This window comes from Wolffia australiana, chromosome 15 (assembly GCF_029677425.1).
Source record: "Wolffia australiana isolate 7733 chromosome 15, ASM2967742v1".
NCBI classification, from domain to species: Eukaryota; Viridiplantae; Streptophyta; class Magnoliopsida; order Alismatales; family Araceae; genus Wolffia; species Wolffia australiana.
Genome location: NC_135849.1, coordinates 14,704,092 through 14,724,530, shown reverse-complemented (window position 1 = coordinate 14,724,530; position 20,439 = coordinate 14,704,092). Strand labels below are relative to the sequence as shown.

The 20,439-nt window shown below is 42.5% G+C and overlaps 2 protein-coding genes across 2 annotated transcripts; one reads left to right on the top strand and one right to left on the bottom strand.

The window, feature by feature from the left end:
- Positions 1-368: 368 nt before the first annotated feature.
- Positions 369-2,221, top strand: LOC144713273 (putative pentatricopeptide repeat-containing protein At3g15930). Its single transcript, XM_078587835.1, has one exon. The coding sequence runs from the start codon at positions 433-435 to the stop codon at positions 2,095-2,097; it is 1,665 nt and encodes a 554-aa protein (XP_078443961.1). The 5' UTR covers positions 369-432; the 3' UTR covers positions 2,098-2,221.
- A 4,125-nt stretch (positions 2,222-6,346) lies between these two features.
- LOC144712795 (P-loop containing nucleoside triphosphate hydrolases superfamily protein) lies at positions 6,347-10,726 on the bottom strand. Its single transcript, XM_078587116.1, has 7 exons — positions 10,321-10,726; positions 10,101-10,208; positions 9,855-9,941; positions 9,388-9,481; positions 8,021-8,077; positions 7,866-7,945; positions 6,347-7,788 (listed from the first exon to the last, which is right to left on the bottom strand). Exons 1-7 carry the CDS (start codon positions 10,569-10,571, stop codon positions 6,627-6,629), a joined length of 1,839 nt encoding a protein of 612 aa, XP_078443242.1. The 5' UTR covers positions 10,572-10,726; the 3' UTR covers positions 6,347-6,626.
- Positions 10,727-20,439: the final 9,713 nt, after the last annotated feature.

Sequence of the window (20,439 nt, the reverse complement as noted above, 5' to 3'; positions counted from 1 at the left end):
ATAAATAATCGGTCTAACAACTGGAAATGTACTCATCAATTAATAATGCTCCAACAATGCTTCGCATCTGTTATGCGCATATACCCGATAGGCATGCAATAACAGTCATGTATTATATATTGAATGTTTAGGGTACGAGTGTTTCCCTGATAATTATTATTTGACAGTACACATGAGAGTACATTTTATTGAGGTTTGTTTTTTTCATTTTCTCTTTCATAAATTAGTATCGAAATACACGTACGTATCAGTTTTTATTTTACTTGAATAAATGTTCGAATTCTTTGCAGACGCCCCTCGTCTGCTATGATATTTGAGGCAAATCATTAATTTGTCGAAATAACTTTTAAACAAAGATAAAATCGTTTTTGTAAAGTCGCTGCGCGATCGGGACTGTAGGGAGATGTTATGGCGCGGTCGAGGGTGTAGGAGATGTCATGGCGCGGGCTGATCCAGCATCCCAACAACAGGGTCGACGCCCTCGCCGCCGTCCTACAAGCATGCGCCGCCGCAGCCTCTGTCGCCGCCGTCCGCCAGGCCCACGGCGGCATCCTCCGGGCTGGACTCCACGCCAACAATTCCCTCGCCGCCACCTTGGTTTCTCTCTACGCTGCCCTCTCCCCGTCGTCCGTCGCTGCTCTCCGCGTCTTCTCCTCTGTCCCACTCCCTTCCGTGTCCCTCTTCAACCGCGCCATCCGTGCTTTCGCGGGCGTCGCTGCCACCGCGCCGCTCTCCCTGCGCCTCTTCTCCGAGATGCTGCGGCGAGGGGTCCCGCCGGACAATTTCACCATTCCCTTCGTCTTCAATTCTTGCGCGGCCCTGAAGCACCTCGCCACGGGATCGCAGACCCATGCCCGGGCTCTCAGCCAGGGCCTCATTGCCTTCCTCCCCGTGGCCAACGCGCTAATTGACATGTACGGGAAATGCGGATCTCTCCAAAGTGCCCGTCAAGTGTTCGATGAAATGATCGCTAGAGACATCGTCAGTTACAACGCTATTCTAGGAGCCCATGCCAGAATGGGATCCTCTATGGCAGACGCCCAGATTTTGTTCGATGGAATGCCTGAAAGGAACATCATCAGCTGGAACGCCATGTTGGTGGGGCACGTCAACAGCGGCAATCTGCCGGCTGCGCGGGCCCTGTTCGATGTCATGCCGGCAAGAAACGTGGTCTCCTGGACGACCATCGTCGCCGGGCTCGCGAGGAGCGGTCACTTGGACAAAGCCCGCGACCTGTTCATGCTGATGCCGGAGAGGAATCTGGTCTCCTGGACCGCCATGATCAGCGGCTACGCCCAACACGGGTGCCCAAACGAGGCCCTGGCCTTGTTCAAAGGCATGGCTGGCGCGGGGCTGGTCCCTGACGCTGTAGCCGTGACCTCCGCCGTCTCCGCCATTGCCCAGCTCGGAAGCTCCGAACTTGCGGATTGGATATGCAGCTACATAGACCGCCATGGAATCGAGCTCAACCAGCACGTCCTCACGGCGCTCGTGGACATGCACACCAAGTGCGGAAGCGTGGAGCGGGCGCTGGGCTGCTTCTCGCAAATCCACGCCCCGGATTGCTTCGCGTACAGCGCACTGATTAATGGGCTCGCAGCCAACGGCCAAGGCGCTGAGGCCCTTGACCTCTTTGAAGAAATGCTCACTCGAGGGGTGAAGGCGGATGTCGTCACTTTTGTCGGCGTGCTCAGCGCCTGCAGCCATGCTGGCTTGGTGGAGGAGGGACTGAGCTTCTGGCGCAACATGTCCAGACTCGGCGTGGAACTCGGTTCAGAGCACTTCGCGTGCCTGGTGGACATGCTCGGGCGCGCCGGCCGGCTGAGGGAAGCGCACCAGCTAGCTCGTGCCATGGCGATGGAGCCGTATGCCAGCGCTCTCGGAGCGCTGCTCGCGGCATGCCGGACGTACGACGAGGTTGACATTGCTGAGACCGTTGCGAAGGAGCTCTTCGTCCTGGAACCTAATAATTCTGGGAATTATGTGCTTTTGTGGAGCATCTATGCTGGCAGGGGGAGATGGGAGGATGCGGAAAGAGTCAGGGTGCAGATGAACAAGAAGGGCTTCAAGAAGCTGCCTGGTTTCTGCTGGAATTAGTGACAACACTAGGGAGATCCGTCTCTTCAAGCAAACAAAATGAGTTCCTGGAACCTATTGATACAGATGTTTAGGACGAAAACGTTTAAAAAACAGAAAAAGAGGAATAATTAGCATAAAACAATTCATTTATGGTATACAAATTTTTGAGCTCGCGGATCATATGCATTGGAGAATAATGTGATCCTGCTATTTCATGAATATTTCCATGTATAAAAAAAGGTTATTCACCAAATTTGGAGCCCTTAGACGAAGGGACTGGCATCCGTTGATTATGGGTTGAAACTTATCATTTTGACCTTCGGAAATATATTTCCGACACCATTTTAAGGGATTGATATTTGGTTTGATTTAGTTATTAAAGTATAGGTGAATTTTCTTTTGTAATGCAGTTGGAAAGTGTAATAATGAAATCTCGGGTTATTATTGTAACTTGACAGTACAAAGTTTGTAACAGAAGCCGATAGGCTCTGTCCCCTGTAATAAGCCCACTATGGGCCTTTTTTGTCTCAGCGCTCTCCCTTTAATATGTAGGCCCCTTTGTAGGAGGGCAGAACATGGAGTATGAGATAAGACTCCCCACCATCTTGCCGACGCCCACTTCGATATCCCTCTTCGTCCTTGCCCTCCTTGGCGTAGTCCATCCCGCAAAGGCCATCTCCTACCTCCTCTTTCAGGACACGTCCCTCAGGAGAAATGTATCATAATCATCCCTTACTACCATGCTTTCATAGTTATATCGCATATCTTACTCCGCAAACATACCATGAAGTCGGAGAAGTTCTTTAAAAGTCATGGAGTATTCTATCTTAGAATAACAGATTTTAGGACACATTCCAGGCACAAAGTTTTTAAAGCTTTGCTGTTTTGTTTCCATTAAATCAAAATTCCTAGTACAAATGACTATAAGGAAGTAGTGTAGTTGAAAAGTGCACCCATATCGTGCTAGTTTATCATTATAAATTTATTGCATAATGGATAGCATAATCATTATCATGCTCATGCATGTTATCATATAATATCTCGCATGTCTACCCCAAAAAGTGATGCAAACCTCAATATAGACTCATATCGGAGGGGAGTAGCGGACGAGGCGAGGTAGAAGTTCCCGGGGTAGGAAAGTCAAAAGGGGAATGATAAGAGGGGTCGAACAGAGGGGGTAGGGATCAACCTGGGACGAGTTGCCTGAAGATGTGGTACAGTAGAGACGATCTCAAGGGACGGGGATCATCGAGGGAGGGAGAGAGGACCTAGATGTGGAAAGAGGGAGATAAGAGATCCGTACTTCATTCTTCTTGGCTGCTCTCCTAAAGAAATGACATCACTATTTAAAGGAAATACACAATAGCCAAATGATTGAAATACCCTTTGTGGACTAACATGATGAAACTACCCCCGAAATAGGTTGAGGATCCTATCAAGGATCCTATCAAAATATAAGCAAGAATACTGGCTTTTCAGAAAAAAATTTGTAGTTTTCTAGCTGAGCATAACAGGTTTCAGGGCACATACAAGGTTCAAGGTCTTTAAGGCAATCTTCTCATTATATAACCTTTAAGAGTTTTTAGGGTCATGGAGAAATGTGCAATAAGAGTGATTCATCGACTGCTCACACATTTTGGGATATCCAACAGGTCAGGTGCTATCATGATAAATGCATGTGTATTTACATTCATTTTAGCTGTTTTTGGTATTATTAATTTAGAATTTTTCATGTTATCATTTGAATTAACTAAATAGTTATGAACTAGCTATAATTTCCAATTTTGCACATTATGGTTATTTTTTAACTAACTTCCTTGACTTCTTTGAAGTCAAGTAGTTTTATTACTGATGCGTATTTTGCAGCTCCAAATGTGCATAAATTTATAGGAATGATTAGATACGATTCTCAAGGAGTTGGAGATTTTGTGGGAGCTTAGTGATTATCAAAATGGGATGAAATGATAAAATGGTGTTTTGGGCATCTAAAATAGAAATCAAAAGGGGTTGGGCCATGACCTGACCTACCTATTGGTCCTTAAAATACCTTACAAAAGAAAGAAGCTGGAAATTACAAGGCAAAGCTCTCAACCAATTGAGAAAAAGAAGCAAAATGGCAAGAAAAGAGAACAGAAAATGCTCAAAGGGGTATTTTATTAATTATTCCTATGTATAAATACTATTTTTCTCCCTCAATTCCCCTCATTCTGGATGTTCTCCAGCAAGTGGCTGGCAAGCAGGACAAGTCATATTTCATAATCCAATTCGTTCAATCTGCTTGATGTAAGTTTATTGAAGTTTTCACTAAATCTCAACTCTTGTTTGCATTAAAAAAGCTTGATCCTGGAAAAATATAAGGATCCAGACTTGAGAGGAAACATAGATTTCTACTTTGCCATCATTATCTATCTATTTTCCCTTTAAAACCATCGTTTTCTCACTCAAAACACTTGTCCGTACTTTCTCTCTCTAGAATTGACTCCTCTCTATAGACCTTCATCCATACCCCTAGTTCATTCCCTCAAAATTTCATAAAAAATATCCTTCATTTGCACCTTTGAATTCTCTCTCAAACACCTTCTATATCCCTTCTTCATTTTCTCTCTCTATCTCCTCATTTCAACATTTTCTCACTCTATAGTGGTTTATTTCTATCTATAAAACCCATTTCTATCTCTCTAGATCCTCCAACAATCCCCACTTCAAATCCCAAAAAAGACATTTTAAAATCAATTTTTATCCCTTAAAAACCCAAGTTTTTCACTTCATAGCCGTCGGCGATCGACACTTGTCTGGCGCTTGTGTGGCAGGGACACTCCTCAGCCCGCCAGTCCGCGCCCGGGCCGTGCGTGGACCGCCAAGCACAAGAGTGTCTTGTGTAGAACTTAGCCAAATCGTCTAAGTCCTGACCCTATTGGGCCAAGATCAATTGGGCTGACCCATTTGGCTAAGTTCTGCCTTAATTGGGCTGACCCAATAGGTCGCCTACATAGGCTAGACCGGGTCCACCGACCTGAAAACCCAAACTGCCACTCCGCTGCCACCTCGTCGTCGCCGCCACCAGCGATCGCCGGAGAAGGTAAATTTACATTTTTTGCATTTAAAAATTCCAAATTTTAGAAAAATTCAGAAAATATTATTTTCTACATTTACAAATTCCAAAAAATAGGAAAATCACTAAAATTCATACAATCAATTTCTTGTGATTTTAACATCTAAAAAATCTCTAAATCTCGTTTTTAATATTTCTAGTGGTTTTGGTGTAAATTAAATTCCAGAAATTTTTTAAAATATTTATTTTTGATTTATGGTGTTAATTAAAATTAGGAAAATTAGTATTAAAATGTTTTTAGAGTTTTCTTTCTATTGAATATTATATAAATTAACTGAAAATCCAGAAAAATCCTAGAAAGTATAATTCTCGTCTTTAAACTCATTTCCTTCATTTCAAGCTTCGAAAAAATTCCCAAATTAAATTTCTACCTCTTCGTGGATCGACCCCTTACTTGCCCTATAATAATTATAGAGTATTTAAGTGGACATTTTCATAAATATTGTTAGTTAAGTTTGAAATAAAGCAACGACACTAAACCACTACATTTGGATTTATCATCAGGGCACCAGCCAAATGTTGTTTCCACACCACCCATTGGGAATATCTCCAATTATTTTAGGGAAATCAAATTTGGATACCAACCAGGAGCTTTAGCCACATCAATGGACACACGTCACTTATTTCTTCTCTTTTACTTTACCTCGAGCTTCACTATTTAAGCTATTCATTTCACCATCGAAACCATCTCTAGCTTCACTGTTTTTTCTTATTCGCTTCTCCTTGGGCATTCTTAAGCCATTAGTCTCTCTTCCGCTTGTCTCCCACTCTTGCTTTTCCCGCTTGTGCTTCTCGCAGCATTACATCAATCAAAAGTCAATGTTATAGATATTTCCAAAGCTGATAAAATCCAAGGATAGAAAAATAGTTCATTTTTTAACAGAACTGAGATACACAGAAGTTTCTAGGTTCAGACTGTCGCAGTATCCATGAAACTATTGGCGCATCACTGTAGATCAAGAGGATTGAGTTATGATGAGATATTTCAAGAGACTTGACAGGGAGAAATAAATATTACGTGCAATAAAAAATTCTAAGTATAGCTAAAAATGGGTTCATGTGAAGTGCGAAAATAACAATCATGTGACATTTTAGGTCACTAAGGTATTTAGTACATTCCAAATTCTTTCAATTTCAAATGCTTGAAACCAAATGTTTGAAACCCAATCGCATAGATTATAACCCCAGTCAGTCACTGAAAACATGTCTACACGGTGAATAATGATAAGGTGGAATATCAATACTGATGATGAAGGTAGCGTTGACACATATTTGGCTTTGAAACACTTAAGTTCGACACCCCATCCCTGGTATAGATCTCGCCACTAAGCCTCGGATGGAGAGGTTGAGAACAACATCGAGAAGTCAAAAGAAGAAGCCAAATAACAAACATATACTGGTGTAGCATGCGAGTGGAAAAATCAGGATGATACTGTCAGCCTGATCCTACCATTGACGCCCCGCTGCTTACAGGAGGTTTCTGAAATACTCGAATGATAGGCATCCCATCGCCATTGTCATTCCCCACACGCCAAGTGCGGTCCTTCTTTCTTTGAGGCTTCTTGTGATGTTTGTGACTATCAGTGGCAGCTTTCTTTTTGGGAGGAGCAGCTGTATATGAACCTCCAACCGAAGTATCAAATGATCTAAGCTCATCAATGGCAGAGTCCAAAAGTTTATCAGAACAGTTGATATCAGGGCCAGATGTCGATGGGTCGCAAGATCCGCCACCACTGTCAAGTTCAGATGCTTCCAAGATTCCCGAGCATGACAATGCATCTGAAAAGTACATGTCATTGTCCATTGTTCCTGGAGGCAGCTTGAAATGAGGAAGTTTTCCGTGGACGTAATCTTTGAGAATCTGACGAGCAGCTCTTGTTTCGTCCGGCAGACCGCTGGAAATTACATAACCACGAGAGGCGCAATAAGCTCTCAATAACTCTTGACCAGACAGTGGCTTCGATGGTGACTCGCATTGCTTGGGCTTCGGTAGCTTTATTTTGTAAACGCTTTCAATGATTCGCCTGGGTACATGGTTGGCCACCACTTGCACAGCCTCCCGATGCTCAGTCATCCTGTCAATGGGCAGCACCCCTGACGCAATCATTTCATATCTGGAGCTGGAAAAAGAGGGGAACACTAGACCGGGGCAGTCACAAAGCATGAGCCTTTCAGATATGATAAGAGTTTGAAAGTGTTTTGTCTTCCCAGGTGTGGAAGTAACACCAGCTCGTTTCTGGCCGGCCAGCGCATTGATAGTAGAGCTTTTCCCCACATTCGGGTAACCAACGAAGCCCACAACAACATGCCTGCTTGATTTGTTTTCTGGTCTTGCGTTTACAAGGCGATGCTCATCGATGCTTCTGCTATTGGAGCCCTTTCCAGACAAAGCAGCCTCTGCTTCAGCCTGCAAACGGCCCAAGAGCTCATCCCTGCTGTAAATTTTTGCATCTTCACCACAATCTGTAGATTCCTGAGAAGGATTCGCTACTTCCTTAATCATCTCTTGTTTGCCTTCCAATTCCGCAGAGGCAGCTTTTGCAGACCAAAATATGTACAGAATACCATGTAGATGGAAATACTTGGCCCACTCCCGTCTGCAGAAATAGAAATTTTCAGTGACCCATTAACAATACTAGTGTTTACACCGAGGAGTGAAAACAAATGGACTAACCTGATTGAAGATGGCAGGAGATCGGCTTTGTTTACCAGAAGCAGAGTTCTCTTGCTCTCTTCCATCTCTCTTGCATATGCCTGTCCAATTCGGCAAGGATCGGAATGCGATCAGTCTCTTCGCGCATACTATTTATGGAATATGATATGAAATACCTCAAGATCAGGACACCGGTAAAATAATGGATCTCGAGCATCCACAACCATTACAAGCTGCAATCAAATTCCACAGTGCTTCTGTTAGTATCGCAGAAGACAAAGTACACATAAGAACGGGTACAAGTAAAGGCTATGGCACACTTAGTGGGAATCATAACAGTTCGACTTTACAACTTAACAAGAAAAAGTAAAATAAATGACAGTAGGATTCAAAATGAACCCTATAATGATTTTTTTAAGAAAACCCCACACTAACCAACGAAATTGTAATACCACATAACAAAAAAAATTTGATGAAGATAAAAGATCTTATTATCGTCTCATAACTTTAACATCAATACAATGATAAAATTTTCAGTTGTTCCCGCAAGCTGAAATCTCAACTAGGAGTAATAAGAATGGAGCTCTGAAAGACAACTTCTAAATGATACGCCAAATTCTAGCTCAAACGAACAATAAAACTCAGTGGGAAGATAAAGAATAAATATATTATCCAATTAATATAATGATTGCCACATTTGTCGTCGGCTATTTGGGTTGCAAAACACAAAGGTTGGCCTAAAAGCAAAACCGAGAGAAGTCTAACACATAAGAGAAAGAGAATTAGAACAAATAAAGGTTATTGCTCCCACCCAAAAAAATTACAAGTGTCGTCATAATTAAGAGGATCACGGAACCCGCAGTCTCAATCACCATTCATTTTTTCACTTAATCCAGTGCAAACCACCAGATGGAATCTACAAAATTTTAGTCAAGCTTCCAGAGGGGAGTTGTACAAGAGGACTGAAGGGGGTTCCCTTTCAAGATTGGCAAGATTTCAAGAGTTGGCTGGAGCAATAATCAAAACCAACTGATACGGTAACATCCTTAAGAAATCGATCAAATAGTAACAAGAAGTGGAGTGGTTCCCTTTTGATTAGATCTATGTCATATCTATAGAACATCATAGGCCCCAAAGACAAATAAACCTAACAGCCTTTTCCCACACTAGATGTCCATTCAGACTCTTGCCTTAGCTTAAAAATGAACCAAACAATCTGAACTCTCGGCGACACATTTCAGGAGCAAGAAAGATTTCGACAATTTTAAATGTAAACATCAAGCATGTCTGAAAGCAAAATTTATTAGGATTTCCTAGAGAGCCAAAGATTTATAAATAAAATAAAACAGATAAGATTATTTTGAAAGGAAGATAAGATAACGAAAACCAATCACCACCATGAGTAGAGCGTGGAAAATTGGAACGGAGTAATACAGTTTCTTTACTTCCAACCTTTTTTCCTCAGCAGCGGTACTCACCAAAAAACACCAAAAGAGTTCAAGGAAACGCGATCAGAATGCATATAACTAAAAAGGTAGATTACCAAGTCGCTTCTTTCGAGAACCCGCCATAGTTGCCTCCAAATTTCTAAATTCTTCTCGAAAGGTGTGATAATAAGTTTCTCGTTTTCCTCCAGTCTGAGACGGCAATTGGTTAAAATACATCTTATCCAGCGCAAAAAGAAGAATAAAGTGCTCTGGAACATAATTTTCTGAACCGCACTAAAAAATATAATATACAATCAGGAACATCTGTCACGTTTATGTTCGTAGAAATGCGGACGAAAATTTTGACGTCCATAGTGATGAAAACCAGTGTCCAGCTATTTTCATTTTGGAAAATGAACAGCATGCACTGGATAAATTTACCACAAGTCTAGGAAAGCAGCGATTTAGCGATATCAACAAGTTCACGCGTAGTTCACGCGTAGGAAAGCAGGAAAATGGGCAAGTCTAGAAGTGGATTCAAAAGCGTAGTTCACGAGGAAATTATCCAGGGAAAGAGAATTACCGGGCGAGGCCCCTCCGCCACAACAAGAAAGCACGACTCTCATTCGCATCTAGCTGCTCGGTCGACATATCAGGTGTCCAATGAGGTCTGCATGTTATGATCAATAAGTCACGAAAAGATATGGCAACAAAGCCAAGTATTATTTATCCAATTGTACGAAGCAGAACCTTCAGATGGCAAGAGCATAAATCGAAATTTCATCAAAAAAAGGAAAAAAGAAACCCACGTAAACGCCATAAATCTTACCTACGGGGTACTCGGAGGCTGCTGGCGTGCAAGGCTTCTTCCGCCTCTCGCTCTCTCCTCCTTTCCTCCGTGGGGTTCAGCATGTCCGACGTTGCAGCACCTCCGTCCCTTGTCCAAGATACGATCACCCGAAGGTTAAGCCCAAGAGATGAGATAGAAAAACAAAAGTAAAGGCGATCAATCGAAATAAGATTACAGGGCAAGAGCCACGGGTGCTTACAGACTGATCGCAGCCGTGGGAGGCAAAACTTGCCCAGTCCGCTCGATGGGCTCGAACTCATCGCCGGCGGCGGCGAGCTCTACGACGGCATCAACGTCTCTAACCTCGGTAATTGACTCGATGGGCGTCTTGTGACGGCCGTGCAGATTTCGAGCGGCAGCGCCCTTCTCCTTGGACTGCTGCACCATCTGGTTGTGGCGCCGCACCAGAGCCCGCCCCAGCCCTCCATTGGCCGCCTTGTCCTTGCCCATCGCCGCCGCAGTGCCGAAGAGATTTCAACCACTTCTAGTTGAAATTGCCGGGAAAAAGGTGGGAGTTTTGACGAGCGGGCAGCCCTAGTTCATCCATCCACGGGGAACGCGGAAGATTTGAAGTATTAGGTCGGCTCCGATTCTATCGGAGAGTAGAATCGATCGTTGATCCGACGGTCCCGGTCGCCGACGAGATCAGATGTATCTAATATTCAGGAGCCAGATTCTGCCGATCGTCCGATCCAATCGAAAAGGACCGCGTCCGATGTGGATATCCGATGACGTCTGATGGAACTCCCAATTTCGTCATCCGTCACAACACATATTCGAACAGTGGAACAATAAAAATAAATAATTTTTAAATCTGATAATGGAAAGTTGGAAACTCACCCAACGGAACTTACCAAGTAGGGTGTGACTAACGGCATCCATATGCGATATCCGTTACCGGATAACGCGTTATCCGTGCGCAAAAAAAAATTAGAACGCCGTTGACATCGGTATCGGATATCAGTACCGGATATTGGAATGGCTTACGGAACGGATAACGGTTCCGGACATTGTTAATGCGATAACGGTGTCAGATGTCGATACCGTTATGGAGATAACGGATACGATATGATGGCGAGGACGCCAACACATCACCATCGGATGCGTCGCCACGGTCAACCGAAGTCAACGTCTCCGCCATGGATACGCCCCCGCAGTCAACCGACGTCATCACTCCTGCTATGGACATGCCGCAACCGTCTCTGCTATGCACGTCTCCACGCACGCACGTTCCTTCGTGCATCATGACACGTCGCCAACGGCAGATCAACAACTGCCCCTCGGCATGACATGAAGCACGTCTCGTCTTTAATTTCTCGTCTCTAATTTCTCATCTTTAAGTTGTATTTTCTCTTTCCTCCAAGGCCTATATGTATGGGCCATTGTTTCAAGAAACAGTTAGGCAGTCATATTTCAAGAATAGAGTTTTGTTTAACTCTTCTTGGAGGACTGCCTAAGCCTCCCTATGTCTCCAGCCCTAGCGCCGCCGCCGCCGCCGCCGCCTCGCGTCGTCGGCCTTCCACCCCTCATCCTTCCTCTCTTTCTCTCTCACTCTCCCCCCCTCTCTCTCTACTGCCCTCCCTGAGTTGCCGCCTAGGGCCGCCCCAGGCAGTCGCTCTTGACCAACCTAGAAAGCTGCCCTAGGCCGCCCAAGGCCGCCGCCCGGGCCGCCCAGGGCTGCCGCCCAAGGCCGCCCAAGGCGGCTGCCCCAGACCGCCCAGGACAGCCCACCCAAGGCTGCCCAAGGCAGCAGCCCCAGGCCGCCCAGGGCAACCCGCCCTAGGCCGCCCAAGACCGCCACCCAAGGCAGCCGCCCAGGCCGCCCAAGCCGCCCAAGGCAGCCGCCCCAGGCCGCCCAGGGCAGCCCGCCCTAGGCCGCCCCAGCCCGCCGCCCCAGGCCGCCCAAGACCGCCGCCCAAGGCAGCCGCCCTAGGCCGCTGATAACATGCATAGTTAATATGCAAATTGATCATAATTCACTATTATTAATGCTTAATTATCATGAATATGGTGCATGTTATCATGTTTTCATGACATTTTCTCTATCACCAAGCTATTTCATTAACTCCGCATTTATGCACTTTTTACGCTTATTTGCATGTTTGACTTAGGTTTGACCTTTTTCAAGGTCAAACCACTTGAAATTAACGATATTCTTGAGATTGACTTTCAGGACTTAAGTGGATGCCTAATGAAGAAGAGAGAAGAGAGGAATGATGTGAAGAACATGGGGTCAAGGCCGAGGCCCATTGAGCGAGCACAAGACCAGATCCAATAGCAGGCCCAAACGTGGACATGCAGGGCAAGCCCACATGGAGGCCATTATTACATCCAAGTCAGATCAGGCGGCCCAATTAATTCCCGGCCTGAATAAGGCCGGAAAGAGAGGAAATCGTGGCCTTAGTGGGTTACGAACGACCCACTAAGGTCTAAAATGGGAAAAATGCCCATGTAACCCTATTTAACTCCCGTTTTCTCCCTCTTCTCGGTTCACTCTTGAAATCTCAAGTCTTTGAACATCTTGGAGCCTTGTGAGAAAGTTTCTTGAGTCAGAAGTGATTTGTTTCGCGTTTAGGAGGCATTTCTTCAGGATTTGTGCGAGCAATCACGAAGTGGGTGAGAAAGCGTTTGAGGATCCCCCCTTGAACACCGAAGCGCCGTCGAAGAAGGGACTACGATAGTGGCAACATCTTCAGAAGCAATCGGGTTAGTAGCGCGTAATCTTCGCAATCCTTACCCTATAGAATAGATTAGATTAGAGTTTAGCTCAGATTCAGATTAGATAGAATCGTGACTCCGCGATTTTCGTCTGCGATTTCTTTGGTTAACTTCGGACAAGGATTTCTCCCTCGTTTTAAGTCCGAATTTTGTGCTTTTGGTACCGTTGGATTCCTTGTTGAGCCCTCTTTCCGTGGGTACCTAAATCGCTCATTTTCATTAAGGTTTGGGCACCCAAATTCTTATTTTACCATGGGTTATTCTGAAATCGAGAATTAGGGTTTGCACTTCCGATTGCCATATCTCAACGATCGGACCTTAGAGTTGGGCGAAATGAGTTTACTTGGGTTCCTCTGACTGTTATCCTACTACATTTATACCATTGTTATCCTTATTCTAAAATATATATTTAGTATTAAAACAATCTCCTTCTTTCTAAGTTCAATTCGGCCTCGGTCGACCGAGTCAACTGAATCGATTAAGTCAACCCGCGTTCTCTGTGGATTCGACCCTTACTCATCGCTGTGGATTCAATCGAATCATTGAGTTAGGAATTTTCATATATATATTTTGACGAGAAAATTGTGCGTTAAACGACAGCATGTATTTGCCAACATCAGCCGCCCAAGGCAGCCCGCCCTAGGCCGCCCAAGGCCGCCGCCCCAAGCCGCCTAGGGCAACCCGCCCTAGGCCGCCCAAGACCGCCGCCCAGGATTGGTGCCAGTCCCCGCTTCCTTCATCCGTGCCCGATCGTCCGCCTCACTCTCTACCAGGGCCGTAGAACGCCCGGAACGCCCAGTCTTTTCGTCCAGTGGGCCACTCAACGCCCGAAATCGCCCAGTCTTGCCTCGGTCTGAACTACGGTGCCGAGGTATGCCTGAACTCTTTGGTGTCGAAGTGTTCTCCGTTCAGTATTTTCTCGAGAAGTTTCCACCGTCGTCAGAATTAGATTTGGTTTGGATTCTCACTTCCTCCCTCTCTTTCGAGTGTTTCTTCGTGACGCGAATTCGGGTATTGATTTCGGTGCTTAGGCATTGTCGCGGTGGGTGAAGACAGTACTCCCGCCCTCGACAAGGGTCAGAGCTGCACCACCAGTTTTACATCAGTTTTAACGTCCGAATCCGACAATGTGTATTTCTATGGGCTGTTTTATCCCTCCTGTACCCAACCCATCTACCGTCGTCCATCCATCCGTAACCTTCCCCCTACTCCAGTCATCCAGTCCTTAGTCGTCCTGCGTCACGATATCAAAACGATATCGGAACGGATACTAGAATACGAAGATGATGCACCATTGTATGAAAAATCATATTTGTTTATTTATTTATTTGAATAATAAATCTTATTGATTATATGAAAATGTGTAAGAAAAATCATACTAAATGATGAAGTATTGATGTCGTTGTCGAGTTTGAGATGATTTTTGCAAAGTCGTTGACTAGTTGTTGTGGATAATGGATTACACAACGGACAACAGCTAATGCGCATTATCAAAGAGTAGTGGTAACTTAATGTTCCACAGTAATGTAAAGATGGGAAGTCAACCAAACATACATTTAAAAGGTGAAGATGGTCCTTAAACAACTAAACATAACAAACATCATAGGTTCTCATTCCACAAGCCATCCGTTTCCAGTGATGGATGTAGACTTTTGTTGATAGTATGGTCGACTTGAAACTCAACAAAGTTAATCATTGATGAGGTGAAATTGTACTAGGTCCAATAGGTGTGGTATGCCCATGGCTCATAAAATGGATCACGGCTCACTGGGATGTGCAATCTGGTATGGGCTTATTCGGGTTGAGGTGACGGCTTGCAAGGATTTGTACTGTACTGGCGTCAATCAATTCTATTTGCTCCGGTGAGAATTTAGGGGCATTGATAGTGTTGTCTTTGATATTTTCGCCAGACCTTCCATTATTATCACTGTCATCTTCAGAATCAGAGCTGATGACGTGTGATAAGCCAAAAATAGGGGTAAATTTTATACAATTTTAAACCCTTGTCGTTGTCAATTTTAGCTTATACAATAAAATTTATAAAAACTCTACTTAAGATGTGTAGTGATAAATACGGGTGTCGTCCAAGGGAAGCTAGTAAGGAATCCAATTGATGTTCTTCTTGAATAATATGAACCTAATTGGGGTTAATTTAATCTTCAACAGAGATTAAATCACCCTAATTAGATGATAAATTTGGAAGGGGGGGGGGTAGAAGAGATGAGAGGGGTAGATGAAATAAGGGGCTCTAAGTTGAATTAATTGATCCAATTGAAAGGATCAAAGAATTCAATTAGAGAGATTAGGAAGAAAATTTAGACATGTTTTGGTTGGTTCTTTAGGTTTGACAATTCAGTAATAACTACTTTATTGGATAATGAAATGGAAAATTTAATATCCTAGAATGTTAACCCTTTGTATAAGTTTTTTTTATAGTTTTTTATATGCACTTGGAATAGCTAGGAAATCTCTCAATTTCTCCTCTAAATCCTAGTCAGGGCTTGTACATTCCGCTCAAGCCAAGCGATTTAGAAGTTTAGATACGGATCAAGAAGAAAGATTAAGAAATTCAACTAACAACATCCAAAATACACCAAAAGTTCAAATACAAAGAAGGAAAAAGTACCAAATAGGTTGATCCAAGGTGGAGCTCCTCTCTGTCTTACAGCTGTGATAGAGCACCATCAAGAATGAGTTCCCCCTCTCGAAATTTAGCTTTTATACTTAGGTTACATGGTAAAAATTACCATTTTACCCCTGTTTAGTAATTAATGTTTATCTATCAATATAGGTTGGATCTGAATGATCCAACATACATAGAAAGAGGGGATCAAGACGAACAGATCCTTAAAAAAATAATCTCAATCGGACTTCAGAATCAAAAGTTATTAATAAATCAATTTTAAACCAATTTAATCCATTGGATTTAAATTGATTTATTTATTCATTTCTTTTTTTAACACGCCCTCATTGGTTAGCGCATTTTGAATTCTCCTTTTTTCAGAAAAGTCCTTAAAAAGCCTGGAATTGCTGCTGGACGCCACCCAAAAGTAATTGTGTATATGCCCCTTGCGCACTCTCTCTCCTTTGGTTTCTCCTAAAAACATTCAAAAAAATATTAAATAATTGCAATAAAACCCCATAACATTTTAAATCATATCTTTACGCCTGAAACTATGACCGAGAGCTGTTTTAAGGGTATCATTGCAACAAAACTTTACAAAAAGGCCCTTCAAAGTTCGAAAATAATGTTAATACTCTTTTTTTTCTTATAAATATATCTTTTTTTCTTAAAAAAATGTATTTCTTCTTCAAATAAATCTCACAAAATCCTAAAAAATCCTAGAAAATTCTAGAAAATTTCCTGATTCATCCATGTACTGATAAATCTTGAAATTAAATATTAAACTTGCCGTTTTCATTCAAAAATAATCATTTCAAGCTCAAATAAATCCCTTAAAATTCATAGAATTAACAGAAAATTAGGGAAAAATCAGAAATCACTTGAAAACAGTATTTTCATGTAAATCAATGATAACAACCCTATTTTAAGCTCTTTAACTGCATCAAATTGTGCTAATAGCATGAAATAAAGACCAAATTTATGGTGTTATCAATGTGCACAATTGTGTCTTGTGATTTCTTCGTCAGGCGTTGAAGGAGAAGACACATACTCCAATGTGGTAGGCGTCATTGTTCTGTTGCTGTTTTGTCACCTGACGTCATGGCACCTGTCATAGTCTATATGGCTTAGGTAATATTGGTTGTAATACACAAATAAGTACTCAAATATAAACTCAAAAGTATCATATGTCAAACATGCTATAGAAAATGCCATTGTACTAAGGACAAAGTTCTAGAAAAAAGTGTTTATCCGTGTTTGGGAAAAGGGTTAGATTCGTCTTCACAATGCTGCCCACGGAACTCATTGTAAATCCCATGATCCCATGTAATTCAGCATCACAGGAGTCCTACCGCTCAGAAGCTATCACAACATTTGAAATAAAAAGCCATCTCAATTTACCATCCATATGAGTAACATAAGATAAATTAGAATCATACCTAATGAATCTAGGTCAACATCAATGTCACCCTCAAGGCAAATGTCGTACCATTTAGTTTTTCCTTCTCGACACCAACACTTCACATAGACAAGTGCCTCAGTACTCATCCCCTCCAAACGCGATCTCTCATACGTGAGAACTGCTCTACAAGCGTAGAATAACCGTTCTGATGGAGCACTTGTAGCAGGCACTATTAAAAATTCACGTGAAATTTTGGACAGTGCTGGATAGACAAGAACACCCTTAGTTCCCCGCCAGGCACGTGCAGAGTCTGCCCCTCCTTGGTGGGTTGTACGTAAGAATGTCTCCATTTCCTCCTAAGGGGAAGTTGGTGAGGTTTTTCTTGTACATAGTTCGCTGCTAAAGGTCTGATTGACCCAAGCCTTCGATGGTTGTTGTTGTGGGGGCATGGTTGTATCATGTCGGTCATTGGAAGATGCCAATGTACTGGGGAGAATTCCACGGACAAAGGATACGACCTTCAAATATGATGCCTCGTCAAACATTGACCCTTTGCAAAATGGATTGAGTAATGAGGCAGCAAGAACGGCATTGTTGTTCCACAACAGCTTCTCATATTCAGCTAGTTTTTTCTGCATGGCGACAACTGCATGCAGCAATGATGCGCATTCATCCTGTGGTAGTCTCTTGTCTGTGAACAGCGTATACTCAGTAATCCGCTTCATTACATCGTCCATGTGCCAAACTAATGCTCGCACGAGGAGGACATCCCCAATGAAAGACTCCTTCGACCTGCTAACATGGTCGGTTGTGTATGCAAAAGTTCCCAATAAGAAGGTAAACTCCTTAAGCAATTCCCATTCATCACATTAGATCTTCGTCTAGCTACCCCCTGTCGTGAAGAATGCAGCCCCTGCATCAATCACATCCCTTTTGGTAATAGCTTCTTCTAGCATCTCGTGCATGCTACTCCATCGTGTCGGGCAGTCAAGCAAGGGCAATCTTGACTTCAATTTATGTGTCCTGCATAAATCAGCATAATATATCCATCACTTTGTTGATCGACGTATAGCTCTAACTAGTGTTCTCACTATAGTCACTATTTCCCCAATCGAACTATTGCGCCACTACAATGAGATGTCCTCTTCACCCTCCTATGATGGAGGACCATCCAGTCGATCACGCCCCGATACGTCGCCAGCCACATCGCGAAGGCCGGGCGGACGCGAAGAATCTACAGTTCCACTACCAAGCTTGATAAGGGACATCGTCTTACCGCTTCACATCGTGTATCTTTACATTCTTTTCTTCTTTCGTCATCTTTGGATTGTCGGGAGGCCCCTCTTGCGTGAGTACCGGTGATAACACCCTAATTTCGGTATTTATTTCATGTTATTAGCATGATTTATGCATTTAAAAGGCTTAAATTTGGGTTGTTATCATATATTTACACAAAAATAATGCTTCCAAGTAATTTCTGATTTTTCCCTAATTTTATGTTAATTATATGAATTTTTAAGGATTTATTGAAGCTCGAAATAATTATTTTTGGATGAAAATGGCACACTAAAAAGTTTATTTCGACATTTATCAACATGGGAATTAATCAGGGAATTTTCTAGAATTTTTTACGAATTTTTAGGAATTTTCTGGGATTTATTTCAAGAAGAAATGCATTTATTCTATGAAAAAAGGGCATATTTATAGGAGAAAAAAATGTATTTATGCAATTTCTAGACTTTTCGGGGCCTTTGCAGCGTTTAGTTGCAAAAGACCCTGAAAACAGCTCGTCGCCACGGCAGGCGTAAAGATCCTATTTAAAATCATTCAGGGTTTTATTGCAATTTTTAATATATATTTTTAATGTTTTAGGAGAAATCGGAGGAGAGAGAGTGCGCCAGGGGCATATACGCAATTACTTTTGGGCGGCGTCCAAAAGCAATTCCAGGCTTTTTAAGGACTTTTCTGCAAAAAGGAGGATTCAAAATGCGCCAGCCAATGAGAGAGCGACACGTCATTGCGTGTTTAAAAACGAAACTAATAAATAAATCAATTTTAAATCCAATGGATTAAATTGGTTTAAAATTGATTTATTAATAACTTTTGATCCTGAAGTCCGTTTGAGTTGATTTTTTATGGATTTGTTCGTCTTTATCCTCTTTCTATCTGTATGGTTAGATCATTCAGATCTAGCCTACATTGATAGATAAATATTAAGTACTAAACGGGGTAAAATGGTGATTTTTACCCTATAACCTAAGTATAAAAGCTAAATTTCGAGTGGGGGAGCTCATTCTGGATGGTGCTCTATCACAGCTGCAAGACAGGGAGGAGCTCTAGCTTGGATCAAGTTATCTGGTACTTTTTTCCTTGATTGTATTTGAACTTTTATGCATTTTGAATGAATTAGGTTAAGTTGTTTGTTTCTTCATCTCTATTCTGATCTGAACTTCTAAATCGCTTGGCTTGAGCGGCATGTACAAGCCTTGATTAGGATTGAGAGGAGAAATTGAGGATTTACCTTGGCATTCAATTGCATTCCAAAAGAAAACTCTAAAAAATTTAGTTTTAATTCTTAGGAGATTAAGATTTCCCTTTTTATTTCTGATTTAGCAAATTCTCAAAACCAACCAAAACTTAAATAAAAAATTTCTTCCAACCTCTCTAATTGAATTCTTTGATCCATCCAATTGGATCAATTAATTCAATCTAGAGCCCACATTTCTTCTTTTCATCTCATCTCTTCTACCCCCCTCTCTAAATTCTCACCTAATTAGGGTGACTTGATCCTCATTGAAGATCAAATTCACACTAATTAGGATCTAAAACACCAAAAATAAAATCAAATTGAAATTCCTACTTGCCTCCCTTGGACGACACTCATACTTATCACTATACATATTAAGTAGAGTTTTATAAATTTTATTGCATAAGCCAAAAATTCACAACGACAAGGGCTAAAAATTTTGCGTAATTTTCACCCCTATTTTTGGCTTATCAACCGGCCTCCCCCTCATACATGTTTTATTTTTAATCATGTTTAAGTGTGATCTTTAGGGGGAGGAAATCCATGTTGGGCTTCTTCTCCCCCTAAAGATCCCTTTTAAGGGGAAGGCCCAATAGGCCTTCTCCTTAAAAGAGAGGCCCAATTGAGCCTCCATAACTTCCACCCCCCTTCTATAAAGAAGAGGGAGGAGTGGACGTGGAGGCCAAGAAGTCATTTTGTGTTGAACTCCAGATCTCGTTTGCTATTAGCAGTTATTTTGTTGTTCATCGTGTTTGTCTCCTGAAGAAGAAGAAGAAATTCTGGTCGTTCGAATATAGTGTGAGTAGCTATCTTAGGGTTGAATTTTGGTATGCTCGTGCGGCATCTCTTTCTATCGGGAGAATAAGAAGAAGCTGCTGTTCTGCTGGATCCCAGAAGTTGTTTGTTTATTGTTCTTCCAAAGACTATCCCCTTGTCGCCAACAGGAACACTCTCCTGATTCAGATCATCACCAGAGACCGGAATCAAAGAAATCCTTGAAGGAATTTTCCTCTCAGATCTCTTCTCGCCAGCAATCTTCCTCGCGGAG

What these genes read in the sequence shown, in the direction of transcription:
- LOC144713273 (XM_078587835.1), top strand. Translation starts at nt 433, where the DNA reads ATGTCATGGCGCGGGCTGATCCAGCATCCCAACAACAGGGTCGACGCC.
- LOC144712795 (XM_078587116.1), bottom strand. Translation starts at nt 10,571, where the DNA reads ATGGGCAAGGACAAGGCGGCCAATGGAGGGCTGGGGCGGGCTCTGGTG. An exon ending in AGCCTCCGAGTACCCCGTAG is followed by an intron (nt 9,942 to 10,100) that starts GTAAGATTTATG and finishes CATAACATGCAG; the next exon opens with ACCTCATTGGACACCTGATA. An exon ending in TTCTCGAAAGAAGCGACTTG is followed by an intron (nt 8,078 to 9,387) that starts GTAATCTACCTT and finishes ATTTGATTGCAG; the next exon opens with CTTGTAATGGTTGTGGATGC.